General features: G+C 35.2%; 4 protein-coding genes across 4 annotated transcripts; 3 read left to right on the top strand and 1 right to left on the bottom strand.

The window, feature by feature from the left end:
* Positions 1-2,224: 2,224 nt before the first annotated feature.
* On the top strand, positions 2,225-5,944 carry HELRODRAFT_87213 (hypothetical protein; the record flags this gene model as incomplete). The annotated part of the gene is made up of 9 exons (XM_009028591.1): positions 2,225-2,339; positions 2,433-2,561; positions 2,760-2,816; positions 3,171-3,329; positions 3,717-3,758; positions 4,336-4,401; positions 4,643-4,695; positions 4,984-5,061; positions 5,684-5,944. 9 exons carry the CDS (start codon positions 2,225-2,227, stop codon positions 5,942-5,944), a joined length of 960 nt encoding a protein of 319 aa, XP_009026839.1.
* A 167-nt stretch (positions 5,945-6,111) lies between these two features.
* On the bottom strand, positions 6,112-11,444 carry HELRODRAFT_102781 (hypothetical protein; the record flags this gene model as incomplete). The annotated part of the gene is made up of 10 exons (XM_009028623.1): positions 6,112-6,476; positions 7,055-7,123; positions 7,394-7,569; positions 7,789-7,902; positions 8,100-8,271; positions 8,543-8,644; positions 9,378-9,488; positions 9,899-10,342; positions 10,666-10,821; positions 11,298-11,444. The coding sequence occupies 10 exons, from the start codon at positions 11,439-11,441 to the stop codon at positions 6,351-6,353; spliced, it is 1,614 nt and encodes a 537-aa protein (XP_009026871.1). The 3' UTR covers positions 6,112-6,350.
* A 1,743-nt stretch (positions 11,445-13,187) lies between these two features.
* On the top strand, positions 13,188-18,538 carry HELRODRAFT_114917 (hypothetical protein; the record flags this gene model as incomplete). The annotated part of the gene is made up of 11 exons (XM_009028622.1): positions 13,188-13,384; positions 13,923-14,023; positions 14,140-14,256; positions 14,376-14,575; positions 14,889-14,966; positions 15,141-15,310; positions 16,311-16,412; positions 16,540-16,669; positions 16,985-17,237; positions 17,475-17,564; positions 18,443-18,538. The coding sequence occupies 9 exons, from the start codon at positions 13,188-13,190 to the stop codon at positions 17,234-17,236; spliced, it is 1,347 nt and encodes a 448-aa protein (XP_009026870.1). The 3' UTR covers position 17,237; positions 17,475-17,564; positions 18,443-18,538.
* Positions 18,539-21,587: 3,049 nt separating this feature from the next.
* On the top strand, positions 21,588-23,564 carry HELRODRAFT_179809 (hypothetical protein; the record flags this gene model as incomplete). Its single annotated transcript, XM_009028621.1, has 5 exons — positions 21,588-21,624; positions 21,688-21,960; positions 22,046-22,162; positions 22,425-22,634; positions 23,176-23,564. The coding sequence occupies 5 exons, from the start codon at positions 21,588-21,590 to the stop codon at positions 23,562-23,564; spliced, it is 1,026 nt and encodes a 341-aa protein (XP_009026869.1).
* Positions 23,565-25,000: the final 1,436 nt, after the last annotated feature.

The raw sequence follows: 25,000 nt of genomic DNA, 5'->3' as shown, positions 1-25,000 counted from the left end.
TATGATTAATATTTTTATTATTGTTTTTTGTTTAGAAGTATTTCCGCTGTTGCTATTTTTAGTAGACATGGGTGTGTTCTGAATTTCGGTTTCCCGAAACTGATAAGTATCCTGAACCGATTAGATCCGGCTTGAAAACTGGAAAAGAGATAATATCAGTAGTAGTAGTAGTAGTAGTAGTAGTAGTAGTAGTAGTAGTGGTGGTGGTAGTAGTAGTGGTAGTAGTAGTAGTGATGGTGGTGGTATTAGAAGTAGTATTAGTGGTTGGTGTGACTTATTGCCATTTTTATGGTAAAATAGAATTGAGGGGACACAAAATGATTTTTATTGGTGTGCCGGTTTCTAGGTGGCTGCAAAATTAATCGGTCAGTTGTCTTACTAATACAGCTACCTTGCGAACTAACAACTGTTTCTTAATGTTTGATCTGTTTATGATTGTTTTCTTGATGTTATATCTGAATAATAATAATGACAACAAAGTTTAAAGTGGTTCAGTAGACTAGAATCTGTGTAAGAACAACTACAAAATAAATGTTCTAGTATCCTGTGTGCTCTTCTGTTGAATGTTCACTTTTCTACAAACACAATTTCATCTTACGGTTTACACACTTTTAAATTTATGTATCTTATTTGAGCTACAGTCGCACAGGCGTCGTTTTATTTACGTATGCTTGTTTACACGAAATAACATATTGTCCGTTTTTGGTTTTATCTGTTCTTATTTGAAAAACTCTTTCCTAAGAATAATGTTTGCCTTTGTGTGTCATTTTATTTAAACAAATATTTAGCCGTTTTGAATGTTTCATTTTGAAATTTTAGTCAGTCCCTGTTCATACTCTCGAAGTTTATGATGGTAAATTTTGACCAACTTTTTCCATTATTCGTAATAAAGTAGTTGTTATGGTAATTATGCTCGTTGTTAATGTTGATGTAATTACTTATAATTAAATTATTTAGAATAAAATATTATTTCTCAAACACTTGATTCAGCTTTTTTTGTCGCTAAAAGGAATATTAAAATTAAATTTTCAAGTGAATGTTGCTAGAGCTTAGGAGTTTTAAGTGAAAACAAAATGAAATCAAAAGAGTGGAAAAAATTATCATAGTCGCTTTTGTTGGTTGGTTCAGAATGGTGCTGCCAATTTAGTGGGGGGCGAAGCAGCGTTCGATTCGATCGACGTTCAAGTCACTGCAACGTGTCGAGAATGTCGTTGGCTAAAAAACCAAAAAAGGATCATTCTTTCAGTGTTGATAAGAACAATGATTGTTTCATTTCAATTCAAAATCAACGCCATATACACCACGTGAAGTGTTCTCAAAATTAAAATCAAAGTTTATACTTAATGTAAAATGATCTCGATTCAAATCGTTTTCAAAATTATTTCAAATTACAAAATCACCGTTTTGTATTTTTTCTTTCAATATTTTTGCATCGTTCATAAATTTACACACACAACACACACACACATATTTACATACACATTCTTACACACATACTTATCAATATTTACGGAAAGCCATTAAATTATGCGATATGCTAATTTGTTGCCGACTTAACGTTCATATAAAAACTAAAAGTAAACTTATCATCATCGGCTAAGTACTGACTTCACTTACAAAGTCTGGATAAACACGGACGAAAGTCGTTCCAGTTTCACTTTAGTAAAGGTTTTTTATGTTGTCGTTGTCGTCATCATCACGTCATCATCACGCCATCATCATCAGTTTTAATCATCACAATTGCAGAGTTGCACTCTTTTGGGCTGTGGCGAATCAGTAAAAGAAAAGTAAATCTTACTTATTGAATATCCAGTTTTTTAGAGAGTCAGTACCAGATCAGCCATCAGATCAGGGCCGTCACTGAATCACAGATTCAGTCGGCTGTTCATCTCCATGTGAGTCCGTTTCAGCAACCAACCAGCAACCAACCAACCAACCTCAACTGAAGAAGGAAGAATTATCTATTTATTATTTATTTATTTTGCATCAGGATTATATTAGAATTAGAGAGCATTACTGTTAACCCATCATATTAAAAAAGTAACTTAACATTTAATTAGGAAACAAAATCTTTTGGCTGTTTGTTTGGTTTTGTAATTTGTCTGCACATTTAAAATTTATGATATATATAGAGATACAATATACTTGTATGTATATATGTATGTGTGTGTGTGTGTGTATAGTGTAATATAATTGTATATCACATCACATCTGCAACGTTGTCATGCCTCTATCTGTCAAATGGCCGTATTCTCCGATTGGTCAGTTTTCTTTCGGCTGGAAACTGGCCAGTAGATTGACCATGGGAGCTGTGGGACTGACTTCCAAATTTTTCATTGGTTAGTTTTTTGTTAGTTTAAAGAAATTTATTTATGAATTAAAATAAATATTATTTTTTTAATTATTTTATATTATATTTATTTCTCATCCAGACTTCCTGAACAGAACAAAGATATATAATGCACATGTTCTCCATGACAGCATAGAAAATCGACCGAAAGATCGACCATTAATAACAATTTGCAATCATCACTCATGCCTTGATGAACCTCTTATTTGGGGTCTTTTGTTTTTTCTATGTTGCTTAATTGCGGCTTAATTGTATTTTTTTCTTTGTTAGTTTATTTAATTTAATTTTTTTAGTTTCAAAGAGTTCAAATATTTTTATTTTATTCATTTTATAACTTTTGTAAAAATAAAAATTATTTTTAGAATTATAAAATTGTGATAAATTTTATATTTAATTTAAAAATCGGCAGCTCTCTTGAAATGGAAACATCATAGCTATCGAAATGACTTGATGAGGTGGACTACAGGTTAGTTTGGTGTCTTCATTCATTTATTCATTCATTCATTCATTCATTCATTATTTTATTCATTCTATCAGTCGTTCAATCAATCAATCATTCATTTATTAATTCATTCATGCAGTCTTCAATTCATTCAATTATTCAATCAATCATTCATCATCCAGCTATTTTCCTGATTTCTTACAACTCCATTGCTTTTGTCATCTTCATCTTCTTCATCATCATCTTCTTCATCATTCTCATCACAATGGCCCCTATCATCGTCGTCTTCGCCATCATCATCTTTATCACCTTTTTCATCATCATCATCTTCATCAACATCATCCTCATCATCATCTTTTTCTCCGTCATCATCATCAGGTGCGGCCGACGTGTGTTTCAACAAGGAGTGGCACTCCAAGTTCTTCGCCCTGGGACGTACCATTCCACTCGTCAGAGGGGACGGGGTCTACCAAAGGAGCATGGACTTTGCAGTGCAGCTTCTCAATCAGGGTGCCTGGGTTCATATCTACCCTGAAGGTTTGTGTGTGTGTGTGTCTGTGCATTTGTTTGTGTGTGTGTGTGTCTGTGTGTGTGTGTTAGTGTGCGTGTGATAGGTCATTAAGTCGACATTTTTTGCGTGTGTTACTTTTTTATGGATCAGTTTTCAAGTTAATTTACAAATAGATATGTGGGTAAACAAATGAATGAACACACCTATAAATGAATGAATAAATGAGTGAATGAATGAATGAACGAGTGAATGTACGAGTGATTGAACGAACGATTGGGTGAATGAATTACTAAATAATTAAATCATTAAATGAATGAATGAATAATTAAATAGATAATTAGTCCCAATTAGTTTTTTTATTTACATTAATTACAAATTTTGTTTAATTAAGAAAAGATAATTTGAAAATCTAGGAAAAGTGAACTTAACTCACAGGCACATGAGATTGAAATGGGGTTAGTAACATTTTGGCTGGCCTAATGGGTAAGGTACTTGGCACTTCTGATGCAGTGACCAGATTCGATCGCAAAGATATCCATCCCCACCTACCACGTACAATGTGTGTGTGCGCATGCATGTGTGTGTGCGCATGCATGTGTGTGTGCGCATGCATGTGTGTGCGTGTGTGAAGAAATCTTTCAACCTGTATCAATCTGTTGTTTGTAGAATAATTATTCATTTTATTTCTATTTAATTGTCTTTGAAAATTTTTCATTATTATCAACCAATGTCTCCCCCATCTTCATCGCTTGCACCCCTCATCTTCATCGCTTACACCACCGTCAACCTCACCATCATCATTACCATTACGATCATCATCGTCATCATTATCATCAGCACAATCATCATCATCGTCGTCACAATCATCATTATCATCGTCACAATCATCATCACAATCGTCATCATCATCGTCATCATCATCGCCTCAATCATCATCATCATCGTCACAATCATCATCATGACTACCACAATCATTATCACAACCATCGTCATTATCGTTGCCACAAAAATTGCCACCACAACCACCACCAGGCATCGGCCGCCTGATAGCCGACTGTCAAATGACGCCCATCGTGATTCCATTCTGGCATTTGGGTTGTTGTTGGCTGTTGTTGTTGTTGGCTGTTGTTGTTGTTGTTGGCTGTTGTTGTTTTGTCTTGTATGAAATAAATGTTGAATCCATGTTGTATGTTTCTACTGTGTACATTTACATATGTTTGTATGCGTTTGTATATGTTCATATGCGTTTGTATATGTTTGTATGTGTATGTTCATATACGTTTGTATATGCTTATATACGATTATATATGTGTTTATATGAGCTTATTTTTGCTGCCAGGCATGGATGACATACTTCCAAACACACGACCATACAGATTAAAAATGTTCAAAGTGGGTGTACAACTTTGTGAATGTGTGTGTGTGTGTAGATGTGGTGTGTTGTAGATGTGTGTATGTGGTGTAGATATGTGTGTGTGTTTGTGTGTGGTGTAGATGTGTGTGTTTGTATGTACGTGTGTCTGGCCTGTGCCCTGTGTATTTTGGTTTTTATGTTATTTTTTTAGCTATTGTTCATCATTTATTGACGTTGATATGTATTCTAAATACGAAATTTTTTATTTAAACGTTTTAATTAATTTGTCGAAGTAGTATGCGCATATTTTATGATAATTAATTTAGAAATTGTCAGTCCTGATTGGCCAGCCAATGGACCTCAAAGAAACCATCGACCAATTAAATAAGTCCAAGGCTACACCTGTTGGTATATAATTATTCATTTTGTGTGATGACGACGACGATGAGAATTGAATGATGGGATGATGATAATTATAGTCTCAGAATATCAGAGACGGCCGGCATTCGAACCGGGTAAGGCACGCAATTACAAACGACTCGAGGCGTTGCGTTCTTACCGTCTGAGCTAGCTCTAATTCATATGTCAAGAAGAAAGCATTGGAAATGGGAGATGATTGAAACCTTTAAGCATTCTTCAATTCCACACAATGGTTGATTGCAAACAGCCAGAATTGAAAACCATCGACACACTAACTAAATCCAAGTCTGCCTAATCATTCCAGTAGGAGGGGGTGTCATTGGCCCCAACCCCCCCTCTCTGCTTAAATGGATGTCCCGGATTCGATTATCACCACTAAAGAGTGATGGCGATGGTGTTATGATGATGAAATGTACTTTTCATTAGTTGATACTTATCCATTAATTATTCACCCATCACACTCATCTGCCTGTAGGGTGCGTTCGTTTTGTTGAGAAAACTTATTCCAAGCGCTATATAAATAACATTATTATAATATTATTATTATTATGTAATATTATTATTATGTAATATAATTACGATTACGCCACGAAATCATCTCGCCAGGTGGAGAAACGAAAAGTCCTGACTGACATGATCCAGTCGGAATTCCGGAAGTTAGAGGAAGAAGCCAAGTCGCTGCACTATGCCAGGAGTGGGAGGGGACTTAAATTTCACACCACCGATACCATTGTAAATAGTAGTAGTAATAATAATAATAAGAATAATAATAAAAATAATAATAATAATAATAAGAGTTCTAGGAGCGACACAAAATGTGATAGCGTCGACTTGAGTGTCCTGAAAAGCGACGATCGTCACGTTTAAAAGTTTAAGTCGACATCTTGATTTTTATTATTATTATGATTATAATAATTATTTATATAATTATCGTCATAATTATTTTTACTATAATTATTTATATTTTTTTGAGATTTTTTCGGTCTGAGTGACATCTAGGCAATAATAATAATTTTACATTATTATTTTTCAAATTCAAGTACGAATTCATTTATTTTTAAATAAATTAAATCTAAAATCAAATTCACTCATTAAATTCGTAAATTAAAAAAAACCTTGAAATAGAAAAAGTGAGCCAATAAAAACGCTAACAAGATGATGATACCTAAATTTACAATACTCAAGAATGCCGTAATAGCAAGTAGGTTAAAAATTGAAATAACAGTTTAAAAATTGTTTAACCTATAAATGACTTGAACAAATAATTAATTAATCAATTAACTAATGAGTTATGCTTGGCGGAGAGTTCCACCATGGCTCTTCTCAACCTGGCAGCTTCTTCAGACATCTCGGCCTCAGTTCGTTTCTTCCTTGCTTCCTCTTTGTCGTGTCTTTCCAGCTGTGAGGATTTTTTTTTATTATCAACATTAAAATTTTTCATCATGTGACTTCGAAGAGGGCAGGGCAGTTCGTGAATCGTTCGTTACCTGCTTAGTCGCGTTTAAACAGTTACGTCTTCCAAAGAGTTCAACCTCCGTACTTACATCGTACACATACACACTCACACACACATGTACAACATTCATACGTGGCGTGCGCGCAATCACCCGCAACGTCATTTGCACATTACAAGTACACGCACATTTGACTTATGGACAGACAACGCATTCGAACCAGGTCAGTACAGCACCACGGCAACATGTGAAACATGTGAGCTAAGCGCAGGCTTTCCCAATTAGAAGATCAGCCTCTCCAGATGCACTCGCTTCGGAGGCAGCACACACAGCTTACGTGAACATCACGCACAAATGATGCACGTGTTATAATAGGATTATTAGTTATAGGTGTTTTCTTGCGGTTGAACGCCGTCTTTGGAAAGAAAGAATATAATAATAATAATAACAATAATAAGAATAATAATAACGGTGAGGATGGAGTTGTGATGATGTCAATGAACTGATCAACAGTGCGACTCACTTTTTCATAGACGTCATCATTGCGTGAGAAATCGCCAGTCCTCCGCGGCAGGATGTGCACGTGAGCGTGCTAGCAAGTGGAAAGAAAGTTGTTGGAATGTTGCAAAGTGGAAAAAAAAATACATTACCGACACACGTTATTAAAGACAATATATACAAATACAATGGAGCAAGAAATGCAAAACATCAACCCTTCCAATCCAACAGAATTGGAAGTGCCATGTCGTTTAACCTATAAATGACTTGAAAAATTGTCCTAATCAAACCAACCAACTAACCAAACCAACCAACTAACCAACCAACTAACCAAACCACTCAACCATACCAACCAAACCTTTACCTTCACAGTTTGTCCGGCCTGTTCGCCATCTTGCATGGCGATAGTAAGCGAACTCGCCGCGTAAACATTCTCGACGACACGTGACACGTCCTGCACAGCACTGAAAAGATCGGCAACTTCCGGTTTTGTTAGGTCGGTTAGGCGGGCTGCAACCCTGAGACTTGATACTAATACATCTTTTAGGGGTGAAATTTAAAAGTGAATTCATAAAAAGTTTTGCACTGTTGTTGTATAGTTTGCTGTGGTTGTATGTGTAAAATCGTAAATTATTTTAACATAAACATATTGAAATGTTATACATGAAATAAACTATATTATTGCTTGTTTTTTTTTAAATGAACTATTAAAATGAAAAAATAAAAGAAATAAAGTTAACGATTTAATTTCAAACTGACGGCCAGGCAGGACTGGTGATATGTTGACGAATGCGAACGAATGCCTCGTCCTGTAGAAGACACAACTGGACGATATACTGACGTGTCCGAACTTGTAAACTACCTGCTCGTCGTCTATCGCTATTGTGTGTGTGTGTGTGTGTGTGTCTGTCTGTCTGTATCGCTACTACTCTTGTAATATTACTACTGATTTTGGAAAGAGGTCACTCAAACCTCAAACGCGCAACAACAACACGTAACCACACACACACACACACATACACAAACAAACAGAAACACACACATACACAACAAATAATAACACAACCAACACTCGCACGGGGAAGCGGCGGAAAAATTTCCATAAAGATCCTCCCGCCTGTGCTCGAATGACGGAAGAAGGCCCCTGACCTTCTTCACTAGGTCAAGGTCGATCTCAGCGAAGCAAACGTCTGATTGGTTGGCGGAGCATTGGGCCAGTATTGTTCCCCATGGGTCTATGATCTGGTAATTTTCGTAATGAACGGGTATTTCATTATAATTAACATTACAATTACCACCAATATTATAGACATCTCAATACATGTACCTGTTTCATGCTTATAAATACCAAACGTATTAGTTAATCAATTAATTAATTAATTAATTAATAACAAAACCATTAAGAACTACTAATTAACTATCAAGAATTAATTAACTATTATAATTAATCAATAATTCCAAAATGAACAAAACCGCCAGAAAAAAATTATCGATAAAAATGTCAAAAAACAACCATGGCATGCCCGTACGATGACCTCTTGTTGTTGTGCCTGCCCGCCTGTGCCGGCGCCAGCACGTAACACTGCGACTCTATAGCGCGACTTCTTAACAAGACCTAGGTCATTGAAGGTTAAAAAAAGGTCAAAGATCATTTACACTCCTCCTAGGTTCGTAGGAATCACAGACACGAACAAACATCGTACGTGAATACCTGCTAGACGGTACATCACACACGAATCATGTGATTGGCGGGGATTTTTTGTCATATCCGAATCGAACCTGGTCACTGCGAAACGGAACTAGGCGGCCGTAACCACTACGCCAGCAGGCAGCCCAAGTTAAATAAAAGATTTTTGGTGAAGTGCTGGTTAAGAAATGTTCTCACGAAGACTCTCGTCAAACAATGAAAAACAAAATCAGGCAGAAATCCCGAAATGATGAAACGAAGAATTCAAAATGCTGATGTTTATGAATCTGAGAGAGATGTGTGTCTCTAGTACGGGATAAAAAAAAGCTACTATTACTAAGACGAACTAGATTTAAGTTTTCTACGAAACTCATTCGTGCAACGAAACATTATTTCTTATTATTTCAGTGGGACCGCTAAAAAAGAAAGTTAATCCTTAAGAATAAGCCACTCAACTAGAGCTGTCAAAACTTAAGATAGAACTTGAAATATATTCTGAAACTAGAATCATCAGATCTAAAAGTAGTAAAAACGCTAAAAAAATTCCAAGTGCAAAATTCTCAACCAGATATCTTGGCGCAATTCCATTTAGACGCTTGTAGACAAAAAAAAATGAGATTTTTCTTTTAATTTTTACTTTAAAAATTTGCTTACCACCTACCTCCCAATGGGCCATGCCAGTGGGTACGGTGAAGGCAGAGGGGTAGGTGAGTACGTGTGCCCCCATCCGTCGTAACGCTGTTGAAAGGTCGGAAAATCTCAAGTCGTAACACTGGTTGTTGGTGGTTTTTGGTGGTTAATGGTGGATTTTTTGGTTGTTGGTGGATTTTTTGGATTTTTTGGTGGTTTATTATGTTTTTTGTTTGTGGGGGTTGTTTCTAAGTGTGGTTTTTGGTGATGTTTGTTAATGTTCTTGTTTGTATGTTGTTGTTGGTTGTAGTTAGTTAATGTTGTTTTTTTTATAAGTTTTTTCATGGTCACATTGTCGTTGGTCCTGTGTTTCTTAATGTTGTATGCTGTTGCAGCCTCTTTAATTTCTAAAGGTAAAACAACTAAATGAAAACGAACAATTAAAATTAGATACATAAACAAACAAACAAACAAATGAACAAACAAACAAACAAAGGAACAACTACAAATAAAAACCACAGCATCACGTTAAAAACAAACAAAACTGCGTACTATAGCGAGTCCAACATTGGCGTACGGCGTGACAACTGGCGGGCAAATTTCTCGCCCGGCCATGACCAGATTCGATTCTACGAATGTCGGTATCGTCGATGAAGTCGGTATGTTAGCGTTTTTACTACTTTTCAAATTACTACAAGTACTGCTAGCCCCTAGATTACTTTTAACAGCACTTGCATTTACAGTTTCATTAATACTGGTAGCGATTGTAGTTGTAGTAGAAGCGTTAGAAGTGCTTGCGGTTGCATCAGTAGCAGCAGGGCTAGTAGAAACATTAGTAGAAGAAGTAGCAGTAGTAATGGTGGTAGAAGTGGTAGTTGTAGTTGGGTTGTTGATGTCGAAGAGATGTAGTTTGTTGTAAATGGATCGAATTTCTCCCGCCGAATCGATAACCACATGAGAGTTGAAGGTTCTGTGCGTCAATTCTGTCTCAGCAGTCTGCGGTTGTTGTGAATGAATGTTGTTGTCGTTGCTATTGACGATGTAGTTTTTGCTATTGTTGCAGTAGAAATCTATCATACTTCTTTTGCGTTCGACGATACAACGTATACGACGTGTAATACAAAATGTTAATGTGCATATGTGGTGCTGTGTGGATGCCGCATGCAAAGATGAGCACTGGCGTCATGTGGTGTGGTGTGATTTGTGAAAATCACCTATGTATGGCCAAAACTGTCGGGTCTACGTTTTCCAAAAAAGTGATAAAAAAAAGGAAAAAAATTATTTTTAATTTCCAAAATAATAACAACTACATAGCTGACCCGTCTGTGAAAACCGCCAACAAAAAGCCAGACGTCAAACTGAGAGGCCAACTTCCGATACCTCCCCATCAGATCACCGTCCAAACTTTCGGACATCTCTATGGACTGCTTACTTGATTCAGGTATGTAGTCACTGTTCTCCGGCAGGAAGACCATCTATTGTGTGTGAGAAAGGCGTGATAACGTCATTATTTTACTGACCCTAATTTGTATCTTCATTTGGACTTAGTCGGTTGTTTTTCAAAGACGGAGAAAGTCCGAAAAACGTAAAATTAAGAAAAATAGAATAGAATAGAGTAGAATAGAATAGAATAGAAAATCCTATCTTTGGATGTTGGGTGCCATTTTATTGTGAGACATTTTTGAAAAGGAATATTTTTAAATTTAAAATGCCTTGTTCTGTTATTAGGCAAAAAAATTGTCGTGAATGAGTAAGAGAAGTAATCTCTGCACCATTGCGCGGTCGGTGATTAGGTTATTCATTTATTCGTCCATTCAATCATTCGTTCGCTCATTCATGCATGCATTCATTCATTCATTTATTGATTCATTCATTCATGCATTCATTCATTCGTTCGTGTACCGACAGTATTTATAGAAATTAACTAGATAGAAAATTAAAATCTGCTAACCTGGGCCCCTCTCTTAGAGGCCTTTTCGACTAGGGACGCAATTTGGACAAAGTTGGCCTCCTTATCGGAGGTCGAGGTCATCTGGACGACACCCACCAGGGGTTTCGATTCTTTCAAGGTCGGCCAATCAGTCGCGGGGAACATTTTTGCTGCTGTCACATAGGCCTCTGACCTAATTATGAATGAGTCAAGAAGTTTTCGTAATGATAATATAAAAATATCTATCGTTACGTTACGCTGTAGAGAATAATAATAACGATAACGTTGGTCATTAAGTATGTTTAAATAATTGAAAAGTAGAAAGATGGCGTATAATATATAAAATATCAATACAAGTTTATAATATATACATACATATATATATATATATATATATATATATATATATATATATATATATATATATATATATATATATAAACAGCAACAAGTGCTGAAGATGATTGAAAAATCGAAATAGGTCCTATACACTCGAGAATGAATTGGGAAACTGTATATTTTGCTACCTATAATAAAACAATAAAAGACGACAAGAATTTTGTTAGAAATATTGAGAAATGTAATAAAAAAACTATCCAACGCTACAAATTTGGTAGATTTTATAAATTACTGCTTTAATTATGGTCTTTACCGGCATATATATATGTGTGTGTGCGCGCGCGTGTGTGTGTGTATGTGTGATTAGAAATGCTATGTAATACTACACTGATGTTCTCTGCTGAACTGGACTTTGTGATTTTGGCCTTCGTACTGCTTTATATATTGATTACAGTGACATATCTAAAAAAACTAGATTAAACCTTAATTGGATATTTAGTTGCAGAAATATATTTACATGTATACATACAATGTTTTCTTTATATGTGTTGTGTATACAATAATAATCAAGTGACAAAAATTATGAAGTATAAACATAATCACATAAACACACACACACGCAACACGCACACACACACACAAATATATGTATATACATTCATACAAACACACATACATGCATTCCTGCATACCAATCTATCCATCCATAATGCCAATATCTCATAGACATGTAATTATTAATGATATAAAATCATTACCACCAGAATATGAACTAATTTAATTGATTACACATATAGACCAAAAAACATACAGACAGACCATACAAATAAACACATAGACACACACACAAACACACGCGCACACACATAGTCTATTCTATTCAAGACTCAAGTTGAAGGTCCTTCTCATTCTCTTTTTTAACCAATTGTTTGTGTAAAACCTCTAAATCTGAAACAAAATATCCGCAATCTATTCCTTTACATACAGAAAACGATTAAATTAATCAAATATATTTAATTATAGGTTAATTTTATTACTTGATTTGATTTAAAATTCAATAAAAATTTATAAATTGTGAAACGTGAACTAAGTTAAAATGAGAATCTCCTGAGATGACATTAGCTGTAAGATTTAGTAAAAATAATTTGATAATCACCTCGAAAGATGGGACAACTTCACAAACTTTTTAATTTCATTGAAAAACAAATTTGATCGTCGAAATGCAAACATTTAAAGAGCATCAGCTGAGAGAGAATTTAAATCACATATAACTTAATGTTGAACATTCTCTTTACACAATTTTAGATGTTTGGTATTAAACAATATAAGAAAAACATTGAAATTAATTAATTTTTATTAAAATTTTATTTTTTGTTAAATAAATGTTTTAAAATAAATTTAAAAAACATAATAATTTGCTTTAATAAGTTTGAAAATAGTTAATTTTATGGAACACAACAATGAAGAATCAACTGAATGTGATACTAAGTTCATAATGTTTCATATTTTGATATTTTTCCCAACCCGGTAGAAGATTATTTCTAAGTTACTTTCTTCAAAAAATTCATTAAAATGTTTAAAAAATTGCACTTTGTCTTTCTGTTATTATGTTTGCTGCAAAGCAAAAAATTCACATTTGGTAAAACCGAAGATTCATCCGATCTCCCAGACCCCAGTCAGTTCATCGTGTGGGGTCCAGGGCTGGACAACAGGGTCGTTCTGCCTGTTTATTATTTTTTCGTGCAAATGGTTGACAGTCAGGGAAATAAGTGATTATGTTTTTTCTTTACTTTGAAGTTTAAAAAATAATTTTTTTTTATAATTTTTCATAAAAAAGTCAAAGTTGCATTTTTATTTGCTCAAAATTCACAGTTTGCATATTCAAAACAGAATTGTAATAGATACCACCATTATTACTATTACTACACACACATGTATATATGTTAATTTTTAAGGTATGTGTATGTAAGTGATTGTATGTATGTTTAAAATTTAAATGTATATGTATAATGTATATTAGTATGAAAGTATACACTGTATTTTATATATATGTATGTATGTGAATGCGAGTCTATGTGTGAATGTATGTGAATGCATCTTTATGTGTGAATGCATGTTTGCATACCTACGTTTTCATCATTGTGTGTAGGTTTTTATCATTTACAAAGTCTGTACAATACAATTACAAATAGTTTATAATTATTTAACAAATAATTACAATAAAATATAATCATAAATAATAATGAATAATAATAAATAAATAAATATAATAAATAAATAATGATAATGATGATAAAATTTTGACAGCATAACATCATCACTGGGACCGGATGTGATCAAACTTAGCATGGAATCCAAACATTATTCGCATCTTAGGATCAGTATGCAAGTTCTCGACAGACACGATGGTTTGTTTCCATTTTTTTTTCTCATTATTTCCTATTGTTATTGTTTTTTGTTATTATTATTACTATTATTATTTTTATTATTTGTTTATTTTATTTAATATTCTTTTATTACGCAGGTGTGTACATAATAAGGTACAAACTATTTCAAACGTACAAAGACCTGAAGCTGAAGTTGACATTTAGGGACCAACCCATCTCAACATTCCCACATTTGTTGAAAGGTTGCTGTTACAGTTGTTGGCGGTGTTGCACGTACACCTACACACAGACATATACACGCACACACACACACACACACACACACACACACACACAAACAAACCCACAAAAACTTGCACAGGCTATACTAGAGATGAAGATTGTTACTGTCCTAAAAAATCACTCGCTAGATGGCTGGGGACGCTGAACTGCCCGAAAAGTTATGACCAAATCGACAAAGACTTCAAAGCATTTAGGCGGATCAACATGACGAGAATGTACAAAAGAATGATGGTGGAGTTCAATAAGCCCTATCAAATGAGCGTCATACACTATGTTGTTAAGGATAATAAGGTGTGTGTGAGTGCGTGTGTGTGTGTGTGCGTGTGTGTGTGTTTGTTTTGGAGTGTTTTCAGTTTGTATGTGTGTGGCGTGCATGTGTGCCGTCTATTCTCTGGTGTGATGGTGTATTTTAGTAAGCCCCATCTGCTGTGTGTTTTGCTTAGGTGTGGGAGTGTTTTTCGGAGTGTGTTCGATTTAGCAGGTGATTGTTTTTTACGTTGTGTTTCTTGGGAAATAAGTAGCATGGTGTGTGATGTTTGAGAGGTTTGCTAGCGTTCTGTATTTGTGTTAATAAAATGTGTACATTATACGTGCAAACAAACAGTTGTACAGGGAGACATTGGGCGAATATGTCGGCTTCAAGATGTTCTCAGATGCGATGCTCATGTCTCTCATGAGAAAAGTTTGTATATTTTTTGTATGTGTGAGTGTGTGTCTGTGTGTGTGTGTGTGTCTGTGTTTCGATGTTTGTTCGTTCGTTTGTGTCTGTTCGTTCGTTTAACGTATGCGCGTGTTTGTCCGCTGTGTAAAAAATGTGCTGCTTTTTCGGATACGTCAATGGTGTACCACTTTCAAGGTCAAATTACCTGACCTCGACTTTTTCTGGAACCTCGGAGACTGGCCGCTGGTTCGGAGGACAAGTGCCCATCGTTACCCCATGGTGTCTTGGTGCGGCTCGGACGATACGTTCGATTTCGTCGTGCCCTCCTACGAGATGACCACCTCCACACTCGATGCCATGTACAGGTTGGCCGGTTTCCGGGCGAAAATAATAATAATAATGATATCAATAATAATAATGGGAACATTCTTTTATTTACCGAAAAACAAAATCCAAATGGAATCCATCGAAAATTATTAATTATATATTAGAGTGTAAATAAATAAAATATAATATATAATGTACGATCCTCTCATGCTCTCCTATCAACAAGTGCTTGAGAGTAAAAAAGATATATTTATAATCGGTTAAGTAGTGTTTCTATCACAATATATGCTATATGACGAGCTAATTACCGCGTTAATCAGTTTTTCATTAAAAGATTTCGGCTATAAAATTTTAAACAAAGTTAGATTATAATTGTTATAAAAACCCACAGGTGATATTTCAAATGAGTTAATAATTAGCGAACAGTTATTGTAGACTTAATAATATCAATAATAATAATAATAATGATAATAATAATAATATCAATAATAATGGGAACATTGCTTTTATTCAGCCAAATAGCATCTATAATGGCAATAATGAATATAATGAAATTAACATAAAATAATGATATATTGAAATCAAAATTATCGTAATAATAATTGAATTAACGAAATCAGTAGTCTACTTCGCTCATCATTTTATGCAGATGAGAACTAATAGAGAATGTTAGTTTAGAAAAGAAAAGGTTCATACAATATTCCTATCGCAATATATTGAATATGATGATGACGTAGCCGAGTTTAATAAATTGTTTCTAAAATGTAATAATAATAATAAAAACTCTTTCATTCTCAGAGAATCAGTGGCATAAAATATAAGATAGAATAAAATATGGTCATTGTCAAATTATTAAATACACAATAAAACCCCTAATACTCATTATCTATGATGAGTGTTGTTAGGTGACATATTTAATGCGGTTGTATAGATGGCGTGTGTCGATTTAAAAACGGAATCAATTAATTTGTCAATAAAAGAGACAGGGGCCGTAAAATTTTAATTAATTTTAAATTAAAAAATAATAATGAACGACAGAGTGGAGAAGGACATGTTATCAATGGAACACTATCGTAACATTGACTGGTCGTCAAAAACTGACCTGGCTTTCTGGAGAGGGAGAGATAGTAGTAGAGAGAGGTGAGGGTTTCCAGTAGTAGTAGTAGTAGTAGTAGTAGTAGTAGTAGTAGTAGTAGTAGTAGTAGTAGTAGTAGCAGCAGCAGCATAATAGCAGCTGCAGTAGTATTAGTAATGGTGATATAATTAGGTTGAAGCTAGTGAGGCTGTCACAGAAGCAGAAGGATGTTGTGGACGCCGAACTGACACACATCTTCTTCTTCAGGGACGAGAAGGATCTGAAGACTGTCAACTCGACTCCCTTTTTTGATTTTTTTAAGGTTTTTTTTTTATTTAGCTTGTCTGGGTGTAATATTTTGTATTATATTATTCTTGTTATTATTCTTACTTGTCATTTTGTTCGACTAATCATTTTTTTTATTCAATCGAAATTTGGTTGTTTTCATTTCATTCATTCACTCATTCATTCATTTATTCATTCATTCATTTATTCATTCATTCATTCAATCATTCATTCATTCACATTCATTCACATTCATTCATTCATTCATTCAATCATTCATTTGTCTATCCATCCATTCATTCATACACCCATCAATCAATCCACCCATCCATTCATCCACCCATGCACGCAGCACAAGTACCAGATTAACATGGACGGCACGGTAGCAGCCTACAGACTCTCCTACCTACTTGCTGGCGGCTCCCTCGTCTTCAAACAGCAGTCCAGCTACTACGAACACTTCTACAACCTCCTCCAGCCCTTCGTCCACTACGTGCCCCTCAGCTCCGACATCGAGGATCTCATGGAGAGGCTTCAGTGGGCCAAGGATCACGATGACGAGGTCCGGGATTTTCCGATTTTGCTTTGGATCGTCGGGATTTAGGGTAGCGGATATTTGGGATTTGATAGAGCGTGTGTGGGATTAGGAATGCATTGGGATTGGAAAGTTTTAGATTAGGAATGGATTGAGGTCTGGAAATTTGGGATTAGAAATAGATTATGATTTGGAAGCTTGGGATTAGAAACTGTTTGCTATTTGGGATGGTTTGGATTTAAGGTATGTAGAAATTGTGGATTGATTTTAAGAGATTTTTTTTTCTCCAAATTTAATCTTCACTTAGGCCCAGACGATAGTTAAGAACGCATTCAACTTTGCCCATGACAACTTGCTCGCCGTCAACATCTACTGTTACCATGGGGTTTTCTTCAAGGTACTGGTGGTGATGATGATGATGAGGAGGGTGGTGATGATGATGATGGGGATGGTGGTTGTGGTGATGATGATGATATAAATTATGATAATGATAATGATGTAAATGATTATGATTATGATTACATAGCAATCGGACAGCAGACTTCAATTCGTCTTTGAGTCTTATAGCAATTTTTTTTTTCTCAAGTTAATCGTCATCCGGTGAAGCTGTATAAATGTATCAACTGTAATGACGCACATCCACACACGCACACACACACACACAAACACAGACGACATATACAAACACACACACACAGACAACATATACTACACACATACACATCCACACACGCACACACACACATACACACACACAGACGACATATACAAACACACACACAGACGACATATACAAACACACACACATACGACATATACTACACACATCCACACGCACACACACACACACAAACACACACACACAGACGACATATACAAACACACACACATACGACATATACTACACACATCCACACGCACACACACACACACAAACACACACACACAGACGACATATACAAACACACACACAGACGACATATACTACACACATCCACACGCACACACACACACAAACACACACACACAGACGACATATACAAACACACACACACAGACGACATATACTACACACATCCACACGCACACACACACACAAACACACACAGACAGACGACATATACAAACACACACACAGACGACATATACTACACACATCCACACGCACACACACACACAAACACACACAGACGACATATACAAACACACGCACAGACGACATATACTACACACATCCACACGCACACACACACACATACACGCCGGTATTTCTAGAGGTATTCCGAACACCTGGTATCGAATGTCGACATATACGAAGGTATGGAAGAAGTGACCGGAAGTAGCAAGAGCGAGGAGTGTGTCTGTGATGATGATGATGACGATGATGGTGGTGAAGAAGATGATGACGATGATGGTGGTGAAGAAGATGATGGTGATAGTAAAAGAGCATCTAAACAAGTTAATTGATGTTATCATGATGACGATGATGATGATGATGGTGATGATAATGGTGTTGATGATGGTGGTGGTGATGGTGATTGTAATGATGGCTATGATGATGATGATGATTGATGATGGCTTTAATGATGATGATTATGATGATGATGATGATGATGATGACAAGACAGGAGGTATGGTAGTCTTTGAGTTTCGCACGGATAGCATTCGAACCAGGTCATCTCATAATAGCAAACAACACATGGCATGGCACCTTTACCGCTTGAGCTATCTGTTTTGAAGATGATGACGATGTGATTGACTTAGCAGATGGTGGTGATCTGATGATGTTGTGATGATGATGATGATAATAATAATAATAATAATAATAAAGATGATGAAGTTGATGTATACTATGTTTATTTAATGATTGCAGAAAACCGAGTTATGAATATTCAGTTGTCCTAAAGATGAAGAATCTAAAAAACTTTGTTTTTGTTATCGCGTTAGGAGTTTTTCTGTTCTAAGGTATCTTAATTCTCTTAATATCTTACCGCCCCACTAAGTATAGAGATAATCATAAAAAGCTACTTATTGCTTCAAGCTCACAAAATGCAAATTTAAATTTTGTATAGGAATTGAACTATAGCACTTGAACTATTCAACCTCCACAGACACACACGCACACACATCCACACACACACATCCACACACGCACACACATCAAATTTGCATAATTTATGCTCTTCTCACATTACGTTATTTAGTTATCTCTAGACTTGCCTATGATGTTTCGTTAAAAGAAATGATCTTTATAAACGGTTTTTTTTTCGATATTATTGTTTGCGCCTGTATGCAATGATTAATTTAATAATTAATTAACATTATTTTGTCCTTTTTACGATCAATTGTTCATATCTGTTAATTATTTATTAATATTAAATATGCAGCCAGTACAAGCTCGTTGGCAGTTTTTAACATTTTAATTATATAACTAAAAAAATATTTTTCATCAAAAAATAAATAAATGGAAAATTTCAAAGTTTGTGTTATTGTCGTCAAAGAATTGAAAACAAATGATATATTTAAAACGATACAATTTATGGTTGGTGTAACGGTTAAGGCGCCTGTTCCTGGTGTTGATGTTACTGGGTTTGATTGCAAGATGATCCCTCCTTATCTTATAACGGAGGCTGTGTATGTTTGTGTGTGTGTGTGTATTTTTGAGTGTGTGTGTGTATGTTTGTTGGTGTGTGTGTGTGAGAGAGAGAGTTAGAGAAAGAGGGTTCAGTACCAGGCAAGCTCCAACAACAAGCATAATAACTTCGATTTGTTATTTCCTGATGTAAATGAAGTTAGCAGTTTCGACTGCTATTTAGTCTTGGAAAAACATTGAAAAAATATTGTTAGCGGGGAGGTATCGGTGAATTCAAATGGGTTTCATGCAAATGGGTTTCATGCAAACTTGTCGCAACAGGTGTTTCGAAACGACTCACTCTATGACGAAAAAAATGTTAATCGCTGCTCGTATTTGAATAAATTTACACGTCACCACTTTGCATAGTCAGATGGGATGTTTGTCATATGCAAATGAAACAAAAAGCACACAAGCCAAATATGCTTATAATCAGAGCTTCTAAGAGCCATAGTGAGGCCCGGGCCAGGCAACCATGTAACTCTACAGTACAGTACAACAAATTGCAAACCGTTCTTAAAACAAAAAGCACACAAGCAAAATATGCTTCTAATCAGAACATCTAAGAGCCATTGTGAGTACAGTAAAACCAAATTTAATTTTCGGGAATGGGAATTTTAGGGAATCGGGAATGGGAAAAAATGACATCAACGTGCGAAAATAAAAGCCTATATATTTAACACTCTATCCTTTAAGTTAAGCTTTTAACTCTGCAGCTCGTCTAGTTGCTCGTGTCCTTTTCTTTTCTCATTTATCTCCTTTTTTTGCACTGGCTACCTATAAAAGATAGAATAATTTTTAAAATTAGCACTTAATCTTTTAGATCTCAATCTAAATTCTTTCCTAAGTGCTTATCAGATATATTAATTGAGCCTAAACGCTCCTGTTTACAATCATCATCTTGTTCTCACTTCTTCTTAACTTGTATTAAACACTCTTTTGCTAAATCTGAATTTATTTGCTTTTTCTGACCCTTTTCTCTAGAACTCTCTACCTCCTTCTCTGACTACTTCTCAATCGCTTGCGAAGTTCAGAGCGGGTCTCAAGATTAGAGGTGAGCATGGAAACGCCCATACCGAAGTAAATCTGCTTTTTTAAAAAATTATTGTGTTTTATTTTTTATTAAAGTTTTATTGTGTTCAAAAATTTTGAAAATGGGAAACGGGATGGAATAGGAGGGAAACGCGGGAATGAGTTAAAAAATATGGAATGGGAATTTTTGGGAACATTGTCATAAATGGGATTTCGGGAGAAAATCGGGAATGAGAAAAAAATGAGAGGAAATTGGGAATAAATTTCAATTCCCGCTCACCTCTACCTCCCAGCCCCGCCCTAACGCACCACTGCCGCATTTTTAGTGTTTGTAATTATATAACAATAATAAGATAATAAATTTTTTTTTTATCCACATTACCCGGACGCAATAAATCAGTTAATTAATTACACACACACACACACACACACACACACACACACACACACACACACACACACACACACACACACACACACACACACGTACACACAAACACACACACACACACGTACACACAAACACACACACAAACACACACACACACACCTTAATTCTTTATGGTTATTATAATGGCGCGTTAGGCGTGATAAATTCAATATAAAATAGAAATACCCACCAGCTTTACAACCAATTTTGCGCGGGTAGTAAATAGTTAGCCCATAAAATTATTCTTCCGATCATTTTATTTTTTTTTATAAATTTATAATTTGTTTTGATTTTTATTAGAAATTTTAGTCAAAAATTTCTGAGCTATGTGGATCGCCAATATTTTGTTACTCATCCTATTATGTTAGTTGTGAGTTTGGGCTAAACGTGTTAAATTATATAAGTAATAAAGTTTACCATCGACAGATCATACCTTACCAAAAATATCAACTGCCGAATATTTTGAAGATGCTTATGACGAATCTAGCCTCATTTATACGTTTGGAGAGAGTGTCATTGTGAATAATTACCAAGCGACACGCGAACGCTGCTGGGAGAGCGGTGGTAGGGTGGTGGAAATCCAAACCAGGAAACACCAGGAGGTGTTGGATAAGTTGATTGACAATAAAACACTCAAGTTGAATTTCTTCATCGGACTGAGGAGAGAAGATCTGAACGAAATGACATCTGTGTCAAAAAGTAGTTAAGTTGGAAATTAATTCGAAAATTTCTCAAAAATATTTTTTCAAATGAGAATTTTATAACTGGAAATGTTTTCAAATAGGTAGACACTCTATTCAATCCACGACCTACTTCGATAATAACTTCCTTCTGATCAAAAACGGTGTTTTCAGCTCAGTTTTTGCAAATCGGAAAAATTTTTTTGTCTGCATGAACCCAGGTAAAAAATTTCTGAATAAAATTTAAACTTTTTATATATTTTATATTTATATTTGGCAGCACGATGTCGTAATAGTTAAAGTGCCTGGTGGTGCAGTTGCAATAACCAGGTTCAAACACAAAAGGAGCTCCGACTATCACATTCAATGTGTATGCGATACGTTGATTCAAGCGTGTTTACATTAAGGAATTTACCATTAAGGAATGCTAAAGATAGAATTGTAAATAAAATTATATTATTCCAAATTGAATTTGAACGCAAGGACCATGCCATGAAGAATCGTTACTCCCATCCAATGCTTCCTGTTACAAGAGAGCCAGCCAAAAATCAACTTGGTATGACGCGAGGAGATATTGCATCAACATGGGTGGAGATTTGATGGAATTCGAAGATGAGAAGGTCCCATTTTCGCACCCTGAAAGTTTTTGGGCCGGGTATTCGAAGATTAGGTGGTCCTGGGAAAGTGAGAAAGGTAGAAATCTTTGGTGAAGTTTTTGTAAGGTTTATCGTAAAATTTAACAAAACTAATATGAAAAAATGTTTTATTTTTAAAGTGAAACATGGTTATTAATAAGAAAAAAAATTTCTTGAAAAATATCTATATAGCTAGAGTGCATAAATAAAATCGTATATTGTCTTCAACTAAAAATTTTTGTTGCTAAGATTTCAAACACTGAATCAAGCCTGTTAAATTTTTTTTAATTAAAGCAAACTAAAGCGAAAGCAAACTAAAGCGAGTATGAAATTTTGTAATCCAGCAAATTATTTTTAAAACAGCCAAACGATCTTCATTTTTGTAATAATCATAAACAGAACAGTAAAAAATTTAAAAACAAACTCAATAAAAATTTGATTAAAGATTATAAACCATAACTTATTGTAGCTCTTTTTAGAAAAAAAATGGCTACAAACGAACGTACACACCTACATATATAACATACGTAACTTATTTTAATGAATACAAGTTCTTTGAATTTAAGCGCGAACATCCAACAATTCACCCAAACACGAAGGTTACTTTGCAAAGTACACAAACTGGGACGGAGGATATGAATCGAGTGGGTACGGCGACCCTCTTACTTGCGCGGAACTACACGTTGACACCAAACAATGGAGAGAAACAGTTTGTCGTCTGCCATACGTAACCAATCACGTAGTCTGCCAAAAATTGAAACCGACAACGTCAACAACGACAGCCACAACTACTGCAACCACCACAACAACAACTGAAGCTACTACAACAGCTGAGGCCACTACAATCTTAAGTACTCAGAATGTCCATCAATCTACGGCGATCACCACAGAGCAAAAGACAGCGATGGTTGATGATCCAGTTCGATCAAAAGTCGGCAGAAGTCCCTTCATATATCTCATAGTGGCCAGTGCGTTTGTGGTCTTTTAAAAGTTCATTTCTCTCCGATAAATTGAACTGAATGGCATATTTAAACTTTAGTTTTATTAACTCTAGAACGATCAGCAGGTTCAGTGGTTAAATCGTAATGAATGATGATGGTACACGGTCGAAATGGGATAATGAAAGAAACATTCCAATTTTCCTTATAATAAATGAAATTATATACTACATACTGACTGCTTTATGAACTACACACACACACACACACACACACACACACACACACACACACACACACACACACACACACACACACACACTTAAATATTTATTATCGTCATACAGATATTTGTTTAAATACATATACATTACGTTAACACAACTTATGAATATTATACGGTGAGTTTATTAAAATTTGAATTCCAAAGGTACCTTGATAGCAGTGCTTTATCATCACGGCATCTATCATTGCTTACGTGAGGAAGAAGAAAAGAAACAAGAACCCTGAATAATCTTGAAACCTCGTCCCCTTATTCTGGATGTGGTCTGTGTCATGTTTCCAAAAGATATTTTGAAACGTACTAGTAGTACACGAAATTTTATTCACATTTAACTCAACTAAACATTTATTTATGACTAAAACATTTTTTTTTCTTGAATAATATTTAAAGAACAATTTAGATGTCAGAGAATTGTTAAACTCCATTATGAATTTGAATAAAATGTGTTTAATAAATAAATTGCCTGATCTGCATTGTATCAAAATGATTATATTTTTTTTCGCAAGTCGAGTTATGATATTTTAAAAAATTAACTCAAAAAAAAGTTCTTAATATTTTAAAGTTATAAATAACAACAAATAACAGATAATCGTAAATACAGAAATAACATATAAAAAATTTCGGAAGACAAAATATAATATGTCAGTTGTATTAGTAAACCAGCTAAAGCGATGAGAATCGTAGATATTTTTAATTCTATAAAATCACCCAATTCTGGAGCCGCTTTTCACGAAACGGCATTTTTAGTTAAATATGTATAAATATGCTTACATACATACACACATACATACACGCATACATACATACATATATGTACATAAAATCTGTGGGCACCAGGCTTGACGACGAGTCTGTGAGATTTGCCATTGGCTTCAGACTTGGCCTGGTCATTCAAAATAAATACACGTGCCGATGTGGCGCTGGGGCGGACGAGTTTGGGCACCACGGTTTGGTTTGTGGCCTGGGTGGGGGCTGTCAACTACGTCACTCAGCATTAAACCAATACATTTGTCGGCTCTTCTCCAAGGCTTCAATCCCAGTTCTCAAGGAACCATCCGGCATTTCTGCGCATGATGGTAGGCGCCCGGACAAATGCACACTAATACCTTGGAGAGCCGGTAGATGTTTGGCGTGAGATGTTACGGTCCCTGGCACCCTTGCCGAACGATATGTAAACCTGACAAGTAAAGAATGCGGTTGGCC

This window comes from Helobdella robusta (genome assembly GCF_000326865.2).
Source record: "Helobdella robusta unplaced genomic scaffold HELROscaffold_57, whole genome shotgun sequence".
Taxonomy (NCBI): domain Eukaryota; kingdom Metazoa; phylum Annelida; class Clitellata; order Rhynchobdellida; family Glossiphoniidae; genus Helobdella; species Helobdella robusta.
Note: the sequence above shows the minus strand (reverse complement) of the source record. Positions and strands in the feature narration are given on the sequence as shown.